Genomic DNA, 10,741 nt, shown 5'->3' on the forward strand with positions numbered 1-10,741 from the left:
CCAAATTTAACCATAAATAGTAACATTTTTTCTCTCTTCCTCTCACAACCATTTTTAACCATCTATAGAAATGAAAACCCCCCACATATTTTAGATAATCCATTGGGAATGCTATTACTCTTCATACACACCATTGATCCTTCTTTTATTGATGGCATTTCCTAAATTCTAAGAGTTCGTCGCTATTTCTTAAAGTAAAAGATAAATTCATTTATTTGCAAATTGCAATCAGATCTTATGACCATCTCCACTTTGGTGGGATGGTAAAGGCTTTGGCCTTTGGGTGAGAGGTCCAGGGTTTGATTCCTGGCAATAGTGGTTTAATGTAAATAATAGGGTTAGGAGGAAAGCATTAACATTCAAAAAAAAAAAAAAACAAAAAACAACCCAAAGTCATTACAAGTCCCCATGTATTTTATTCTCAAATATTATTGGTTCAATTTAATTTTTCTTTTTCTCTTTTTCTTTCAAGCGATTAAATTGGTTATATAGAAGGATGACAGAGGATTTTATTTTATTATATTTTATTTTTTATTTTTTAAAGTTGGGTTAAACCCTTTCACCCTTTTATTCATTTCATGATAGTTGAAACCGATTTCTTTTAATTCTTAATTATATAGCAATTCTTGTTTCATTTCTCAATTGTGTGTACTCATAAGATATCTTATCTAAGCAAATCGGTCGAACAAAACAAAAATATCATATGAAGTTTGATTAAAAAAACCCAAAATTTTCTTAAATTCAGAAACCAAAATCAACTTCAACTTCAATCACAAACCGTCCTAGGCAATTTATCCATAACATGTTACTTAGGAGAAAAACATGTTTTATGACTACGAACGATCACACCATTCTCTTCCAAATCCAACAACACAATACAAAGAAACAATTATATATTTGACCTCGAGCGTTGACCAAATTGAGATATGCCATGAAAGCGCCACGTCAAAAGAAAATGTTCCGATTTTGACCCTACACTTGCACCTTAATGACGTTAGCTATTTATAACAACATGAATTGGCTGGCGACAACAAATTGTTAGTGCATAAGTTTTAATCTTATTATAGATTTTCTAACTTTAACGAGCACGTATTTAATTATTTAATTCGTCCTGCAAAAGGACATAAAATCCAATTTAATTTTTGTGAGACGACAAAGATAGTGTAACTGTAATCCGTCTTGAGAAACATATTATATTATATTGTTATATATCTTGTCGATAGCCACTGTCAAACTTGTTACTACCACTGTGACTGTCTGCTAAATATATAACTAAGAATAACCCTCAATCTTCCATAGATGTCATTTGCTTTCCACAAACACTGTTTAGGGGCATAATTGAATCAAACTGCTCGTCGGCTCGGCTCCTAAAGATCAATTAATTAAAAATACGAATCGAGTTTAACTTAAAAACAAGTTCAAACCTAAATTGAAGCTCATTTAATAAGCGAGTTGTGATTAAGCTTGCAAGCAAATTTCTTAGATGAATTTAATAATTTAAATATAATATATAATTACATAGCAAATATTCTTATTATTATATCAATTACGAATAAGATGAAATAAATAATATATATTTCCTATATGTAACTGTTAATATAATGCAGAGCTTGTAAATTATTCACAAGTTATGTTCAAGTTTTAGACGGACTCGAAACTGTATAAACTCGAGCTTTTATAATTTAGACGATCCTAGCTTTAGCTTAGAATAGGACTCGGCCCGACTCATTAACACCTCTAGTTTAGATACATCTAAACCACCATTAACCAGCGAGAACAAGTTAGGTTACCAAAGAAGAGTAAATAAATGTTGATCTTTTATTCTTTTAATTAATAATAATAATAAGGTGTTTCGTTTTGTAGCCTAATAACTATTCAGAATTAAATAAGTAAAAAGTTTCTTAATTTCAAAGCGCACATAAGATGACAGACAAATTCAAAAACAGAAGGAAAATAGATAGTAAAAAAGTAGCATTGTCGGTCGACTTTCTAAAACAATAGTTGGGAATGAAGGTGGCAATTTTGACCCGTTTATATACATGATTGACTTGTTTTGCGTTTTATCGCTAACAGATCGATTTATTTTAGTTGGTAAAATTTTGCTTAAAAAGAAAACAGGTTGAAGTCATGTGAAACGTATTCAAATACAGACAATACCTCCTATATCACTTCATTAAACAAATTCAGACAATCATTGTAATAACTAACAAAACAAAACAAAACAAAATGTTTGTGGGCCGATCGAACCCAGCCCGTCTCGACAGTTACCCAACCTGCCTGACCCACTAAGAGACACCTCTAAATTGACTATTTAACGACCTCTAAATCAACAAACAAATCTAATCTTAACTTCTCTATTTAAAAAAGGATATTTGCATTTAAATTAAAAATACATGGGGTAGGTATAGGTAATAAATACCTCAATGAAGAGAACCAGAACCACTTCCACTCCCTTGTCCTGGTTGCTGCTGATGTATTTGAAGCAAAAGATTAGTAGCAAACTGCAGCGTTGACTGATACCTTTCATTCTTATCAGCATCAAAATCGCCCGGTTGCTGCTGACCCGCAGCAGCTGCAGCACCATATAAGGCCGACTGCAGCTGCTGCATCTGCTCGGGTAGATTCTCAGTAGGTCCACCTGGCACCAACCTTTGTGGCTGGTAAACATTAGCACCATAAGCATTAGCCCCCGCCTGTAAACCCGAGCCTGCGTCTGGTTTTTGTTCAAATCCATATCCTGGGTGCATGTCCTGTGGAACATTGGGTAGATACTGCTGGTTGACCTGCACGCTTTGTGGGACCGCCTCATGATGTGGCATACTAAAAGAATAATCTTGAACAGGAGGTAAGTTGTTGACCATGTTCGACTGATAACCCTGATGCTCGGGTAGGATATGTGGTTGACCATGAAATGCATTGTTGGACGGTTTGGGTTCATATTCCCAATGCGGTCTCTCATTAGTGGGGCCCGCTGATTGTTGCTGACCATTGATCTTACCCTTGGCTAAAGAAGCCAAAGTTGCAATAAGTTCAGGGGTTAAAGAAAGCCCGGTTTGAGGAGTCGGTGTGGAGACAGGTGGCGGAAGGGTAGGGGGAAGGGGAAGGGGAACTGTTGACTTGGGGTTTGACTTTAAGTCATCATGTGGGGCCCCACTATAATCAACTTGCAGCACTTTCTCCCCACCAATATTGTACTCATTTTGAGAAGGCACTTGTTGTTTATCAATAAACTGAGGTTGGGTTGATGAGCTGGCAGAGGCATGTTGAGGGAACTTTAGAACGACTCCGTATAAACGTTCGGGTCCAGATACGTTTAAAACCTTTGAAAGGAAGTCAGAAGGTGGGACCAGGAATAAAGTAGTCCCGTCATCAAATTTAGCAACCCCGGCCCGGTTTCGGTCGCCTAAGTAATGGACAAATTCGGTGTAAGATGCAAAATCTTCTTCACTATCGGGCAAGAAGAAAACAATATCAAATCCAATAGCATCTATGTAGTGTGTTGCCAGCGTATCTAACCCTGTTCTAGCTGAGCAGTTAACAACTTCAGGTCTGCAGGGTCAAATTCACAGGTGAATAATAATAATAATAATAATAATAATAATAACAATAATAATAATAAAGACATTAAAACCAACAAAAGTAGAGGTGTGTATTACACCAAAATAACCAACCAGAACTGAATTAACCAGCATAACCAAATTAAAACAACCTAAGCCAAAACGAGGGTTTGGTTTTATACTTTTTAAATAACCAAATTTCCAGTTCAGTCTTGCATGTACCGAAAACCGAAAAAACTGGCTTTTGTTATTGAATTTATTAATTATAACTTTTGAATGTTAAGTAACTTAAGAAATGGTTAGCCCAAAAAGTTTAGGTGGGCTTGTAAACGAACCGAAAGTTCAGTGAACCGTTTGGCGGAAAGTTCGTTTATTTAGTAAACGGACAAACATGAATAAAAAACTTTGTTGATTTAGTTAGTCGAATGAACATGAACACATGTCCTGTTTGTTCATTTATGTTCATGGACGTTTGTTTGTTTGAATTTCTTTATGTTTGTTCATTTATGTTCGTTAGTGTACGTTTGTTTAATGCGTTCAATTACATTTGTTAATATATTCATTTAGATTTTTAGGCCGTTACAACATAATTTCAACAACTTTTTAGACCCCGCACATTGTTGTCCACGTGTACTTTTTGTTAGTTTAGCTCAGTTATGTTCATCCATCTATTGTCAATCGTGTTCGTCTACGTCATGAACTGTTTGCTTCTATTGTTCACGAACAAGAAAACCAAGTTCATTTAATTGTTCGCTGATCTGTTAAATTAAAGTTAAATGAACAAGCATGCTCCGTTGTGTTCATTCGATTCGTTTACAGGCCTAATTTAAGGCCCAAATATGTTAATCAACTAATAGTTAATTAACAAACATTTTAAGCCCAAATTTGTAATTTTTGGGACATGTTTTGCCAAAAAATTTCAAGCCCAAATGACAAAACAAAAAAATCAAAAAACCAAAAAAGAAAAAAAACCAAAACCGACCGTTACAACCTGAACCTGTTTTGACCTGTAATTCAAAGGGGTCGACCCTCATATAAAAAAAGAAGAAAGAAAATCACTTACATATCATATCCAATCCAATCTTTGATAGGAACACAACGAGCATGACAAACCGGAGCCCCACCCTTAGCAATAACGCCCCGCCAAATATAGTCAGAACCAGGTCGACCCGTTTCAGAACCACGATTCGGAAACCTTGTGGCCCCACTATACGGATCAGGGCCCAACAGACCCTGATCGGTTCTCGGCCTTTTGGGTTCCCTACGCAATTGGCTTCCATCAAAAACCTCCCATGTCCCAGGAGATGTCCTGGTAGGCCCCGAAATTGGTGAAGACCGTCTCCAGTTCAGGAGACCCATTGGATTGATCGAATTACTGCCAGGTGGCATGTTAAACTCTGGACCGTGGAGCTGAGGATCAAATCCATCTGGAGGACCAAAAGGTCTAGCTGGCATTAACATAGGATGACCGTATGGGTCCAGTTGTGGGCCCGGGGGTGGGAACTCGTTAAACATTCCATGAGGATGATGTGCAAGCTCGTTGTTTAAAAACATGATTGATATTCTGGGATCGTTAAAAAGACGGCCTCGTAACCCGTCTTTTGCGAGTTGTGCTTCTTCAACGCTTCTGAATTCAACGATTGAGTAATTTCTTGAAGGGAAACTTGTGATGTTGTCAATCTCGCCAAACAATATCATGGCATTGTGTAACATCTGTTCATCAACGTGAACAACGGGTGGATATGAAATTATTAAAATGTTACTTGGTTGCACTTCGTTTCCTTCTAAGGGCATGTTATGCTGTAAAATGAACACAAACAAAGATTACAACAATGCATGAAACCGATATAACCAACATGTAACTGAAATAACCAAACCGAAATAACCGAACCCAACCCGAAACCAACGGTTTGGTTTTATGTTTGTTTCAAAAACTGAGTATCAAGTTCGGCTTCGGTTCTGCATTAACCAAAAAATCAAAAAAACGAACTGAAACCATAAAACAGACTTTCATAGTTGAATTTATGGATTATAACTTTAATTTTTGAATTTTGAAGATTAAATAGTTTATAAAGATATTATTAAATGGTATAAGCCAAAAATTTTAGACCCAAATGTGTAATAATCAATTGATCATTAAGTAACAAAAAACTTTAACCCAAATTTATTAGTTTGAGCATTTTTAGCCCAAAAATTTCAACCCAATTGGTAAACTAAAATACCTAAACCAAAACACACATGAAAACCAAACCCACTTTTATAACTGAACCGAACCCGTAAATACCAACTTTTGTTCTTAAACTTATGGATTTTATTTTTTTTCTTTTCTTTTTTTTTTTGGAATTTTGAATGTTAATATATAAAATTAATAAATAGTGTAGCCCAAATGTGCAACAATCAATTAATGATTAACTTAAATAAAATATAGGCCCACCATTCGATATTTGGACCATTTTAGCCCAAAAATTTCAAATCCAAAGGGCAAAACCGAAAATCTGAAACTGAACCCATTGCGAAAACCAAAACCCGTAGAAACCAAAATGGAACAGTTTTCAAAACCCAGAAACCAAATCTTCGGTTGTTGGTTCGGTTTGAGCCCAAATCTGACCCATGCACATGCACACCCCCACTTTAAATAAGAACACTAAAAAGAAAAAGAACACTAAATGCCTAAATGGTAACATCTTTTTTACCAACATTAAAAACTAATCAGTTTTCAACCCAAACCTGTTTTGACCCATTAACCAACCCACCCATATTGACACCTCTTAAGCATATTCTAGCCTAAGTTATGTGAAAGAATGCAAGAGAGAAAGCATAACTAGAAGTAGGTTATAACCTGTTGCCTTTTGGCACCATTATATGAAGCATCAGGTGGTAACCAGGGTGAATCATGAGGAACCATATTTCTAAAATATTGGCCTTCTTTCGCATCACGAAAATCGGGACCCGAGTCCTGTTATACGGAGGGAAGTCAAACAGGGAAAAACGGTTAAAATGTGTTGTAATAATTATATTTTATAAACAGTAACTTACTCGTTTTGACTGGGATCTTAGATAATCCACACGAAGCACACTTCCACCTTTGTATTTTCCGTTCATCATTTTAAGGGCCTTTGATGCATCGTCCAGCCTGGCATAATCAATATATGCAGTATTCTTATCCCTAATAAATTTGAAATCCTCAATTTTACCAAATTTGGAAAATTCTTGTTCTAGATCTTCTTTGGATGTGGACATGTTGATGCCACTTACCCACAGAGTCTTGCAGGGTTTAGCCTGCAAGTTAACAAGTAAGCTGAGGACTAATAACATAGAAAAATGTGAACCCTGTTTAGCTTTTTATAAAAATAAAACCAGATATCCGTACTGTCACAGTGAACATTTACAAAACTACCCGATTTAAGTTTGGATATATGAAACTATCAGCAAACAAACTTCAATAAATTTAAAAAATTAAACTACACTTGCCATGGTATAAACCATTTACAAACCAGTTACCACTGTATTCACTTCAAGAAGTATTGATGTAACAATATCTTATGAGGATGACTGTTGGATCACCAAAAGAAAATATATATAATAGACAAAATGAATGTAACAAAAATACAAATAATGAGGTTATTAGCCAAAACCACTTGTGAGAATCTGCTCTGTAGACCCTTGAATAATTATGTACTAACATAATTTTCCAACAATGAACCATAGATAATATTAAACTAATACAGAATGACACAGAACATGTTAATTAAGAGAAAATGATTGCAAGACTTAACATACAAGAAAAGGAAAACTATCATGGTTTAAGTTAAGAGTTTAATTAAACATTTTGTTCATTTGGACTTTAAAAATTTGTTTTGTAGCAGTCCTCTGTCACTCAACCTTCAGCTATTTACAATAGACAAAGTCCAGCAATAAGCTGAGCAGAAGTTTTTGTATCAAATTTTGATTCTGTTTTATCAATGTAAAGTTTTAAAATTTTATAGTGATCAGCTGCAACTCTCTGGAACTTGCACCAAATAATAGAAAAGGAGGTGAAATGTTCTTATTACACATTGGCTGCTGCTTTATCACTTTTATCACATTCGCATTCAAAATTATAAAATATCACATGAAAATAATGATGTAATACCATCAGTTCTAATTGTTAAATTGAAATGGATACTTGTAACACGCTCTAATCTGAAAATGCACAGACGACTTATAGATGAGTGGTGGTGGCCCATGACCTAGTATTAATAAAGCAGTCTGTTCTTACATTATGTCCTTAACAAAATCCCTTGATCAGTATTGATTATTTAAATAACCTGACAGCTATGGGAGCCGGTGAGTTTTATGCAGGCAAGTGATGCGGTTATTTTGATGTATAAATTTATAATCAGTTTTAGAATACATGGCCATTTTAAATTTTAGTTTATAGTTTGTAATATTTTCATACAATTGTTTTTCAAAATTGCTAAGTTATATTGTTTTGTGCATATAGCATTACAGTTCCACCGATGGGTCTGAGAAAAACTTCAAAGTGGAGACAATTGGAATGACTAACACAAGCCAATAGGGAAGAAAATCGGACCAACTATTTGCAGTTTTTTTCACAATTCCAGATCCTAGACGATTCAGAAGAAGCAAGTTTTTTATTTCTAATTGCAGATTCGCAGAAACCTAATTTGTGTTCATATATTTAGCAATGTTTAACTGTTTTAAAATTAGGCAGAAATTAACTGAATATAGAAGATGGAGCGCTTATTTTAATTTGAGAGAAATATTTCTGAGTTGGCCTGAATCAAATTTGGCAACCAGCTAAACTAATAGCATGTGGCATGCTTTCTTTATTAATTACAAGGTTAATCCCAGCTGATCCCCACCTAAACCAATTAATCTTGTTTAACTAATTTATTAAATAGTTAATCTGGCAATAACATATTAACTGACCATTGAGGAAACTCAAAATCCTAGGTGTCCTATTAATCAGCTGTAACGAGGAACAACAGGCTGTAGTGAACACTGCCTGCAATAGTGCAATATAATCAATCAACTTGATATGAAAAATACAGAGCTGCAGCTTTCCAAAAGATACAAGGACGCACTTGAAAATGATTACACATTTATTTTAAGAAAACTAATTCAAATATTATCCACCCTAAGTGTTTAACTTTCCATCACGACTAAAAACATAACCATTTAGGGACTGAATACGTTGCAAGTTGTACTTTTAGTTTCGTTGGCCTTAATTCAGTAAGTTTACTTTAAATTCAAACTATATCTTCATTGTATTTTAATCTTTTGTAGATGTTATATAACTAATCCATTTGCTTAGTTGCTTAGCAAAACCTATTTAACAAAAGTGGCCTACTGCATTAAACTGACGAAGACTCAAAATCCATAAACGCGTATCTGGAGTGTAAAATTGCGTTAACGTAAACAAAATCATTCTCCTCCTCAACCTCCAATCACATTGCATGTATCTCAAGGCCAAACAGGCTGCTATATAGCTATATATTTGTGTACCCTAGTTTATCAAGATTAGTAGCAAATGCTATTGGGAGTTAAAAACTGTTATTAAATCAGACGCCTACACCATTGTTTTCAATGTCATCAAATGTAGTAAATCTGAGATACTTGAGTAATAATTATAATAGCTTAATGTGTATCATACAATTATATGCTCTGATATGCTCTGGTTATAATGTCAGATAGCAAACAAAGACAAAATTGTCCTGATTTATGCCCAAATGAAGTTATTTGCCTGTGTTCATATGTGTTTTCTGCTTTCTAATTAGCAGTATCACAATTTCTAAGTTCTCGAAACACTAGAGTCACTCCATAGTTGTCAAGCGCTTCATAGCACAGCGGTACTTTCCCGTTATCTGATGTATAGCACCTCAATAAACAGCGATAATTAGGGTTTTTTTGTGTTAAATATCAAAAACCAAATTATTAGACATTAAAATCGATTAAGCAGCGCCAAAGTCAACCAGTTCCACTGTAAAAACTCAATTTTGTGAATGAAATTCCTATTTAATATATATATATATATATGTATATATATATTCTAATACCTTATCGCTGAACATTAAATAGCGCCCACCATTTCATCGCTATCGCTACGTCATGGTTGTAAAAATCCTGACCAGGTGCGGATTAATCACCGGTTAATTGCTAGTCGGTATCCCACCAACTAGTCACCGATTAATTGCTATTTGGGTCAAAATTGAAAAAAATATAAATATATAAAATTTGGTATATATATGTATATTTGCAAAATTACATATAGATTGGATCCAATTAAGCGCTGGTCCACCGACCTAGCGATTTGTACAAAAGTGAGATTGCCGCCCTGATATATTTATCTATATCGAGATTTTAGAGAAATCAATTTGTAAGTTCCTGAAACCCTAGGTTAGCAATCTAATTAGCATTCCCCGCGTGAATTAAAATCACAATCGCATATAATAAAATAATAATAGGAAATTCGTGACCTAATAATAAGAAGGAGAAGAAACAGGTACAATAATAATGAGGCGGTACAAACCGGTTTAGCAAAATCAATCTTGAGGGAAGCGCCACGTAGGAGAAGGCCTTGAAGCGAATCCCTAGCCCTCCTGGCATCCTCGGGGCGGTTCATGTTGACGAAGGCGTAGCTCCGTGAGGGATAACTGGTGACGGTGTCAACAGCGCCGTGTTTCTCGAAGAGGTTCCGTAAATCGGACTCCGTTACATCCGGCGTCAGATTACCCACCCAGAGTTTGCTGCCATCGGAGGAGGAATTCAGAGGAGGCCTCATTGCTGTGCTTTGTTCGAGGTTTTTGATTGATTGATTGATTAAGTATTGAGAGAACAAGTGGTGAAACAAAGAGAGTATAGTCTAGTATATGTTCCTTCGGGCCTGCCCTTTGTTAGGCTGAGGGATGTGGGGCTCTAACGGGGCGCAAGTGGGGGCTCCAGCCAATAATATTGTGACGTGTGGCAGAGAGAGAAACTGGATAAGGGGGTGTTGGAGCCCCCGTTGGAGCCCCTGGCCCTAGTGTGGAGGGGCTCCAGCAGGGGCTCCAGCGGATTTTTTTTTTATTTTTTTATAAATATATTCAAAAAACGTATTATTAAAAAAACTCATAAATTATTAAAAAAAACACACATTAAAAAAAATACATTAATATCTAAAAATAAAATAAAAATAAAAGTAC

General features: G+C 35.3%; 1 protein-coding gene across 1 annotated transcript; it reads right to left on the reverse strand.

Moving 5' to 3' along the window:
- Positions 1 to 724: 724 nt before the first annotated feature.
- Positions 725 to 10,341, reverse strand: LOC143529407 (flowering time control protein FPA-like). Its single transcript, XM_077025215.1, has 6 exons — positions 10,090 to 10,341; positions 6,594 to 6,836; positions 6,397 to 6,513; positions 4,621 to 5,357; positions 2,420 to 3,549; positions 725 to 972 (listed from the first exon to the last, which is right to left on the reverse strand). The coding sequence occupies exons 1-5, from the start codon at positions 10,339 to 10,341 to the stop codon at positions 2,421 to 2,423; spliced, it is 2,478 nt and encodes an 825-aa protein (XP_076881330.1). The 3' UTR covers positions 725 to 972; position 2,420.
- Positions 10,342 to 10,741: the final 400 nt, after the last annotated feature.

Source organism: Bidens hawaiensis, unplaced genomic scaffold (genome assembly GCF_021521415.1).
Source record: "Bidens hawaiensis isolate Kalapana, Puna unplaced genomic scaffold, B.hawaiensis_p1.1 tig00008539_1, whole genome shotgun sequence".
In the NCBI taxonomy this organism is placed as follows: Eukaryota; Viridiplantae; Streptophyta; class Magnoliopsida; order Asterales; family Asteraceae; genus Bidens; species Bidens hawaiensis.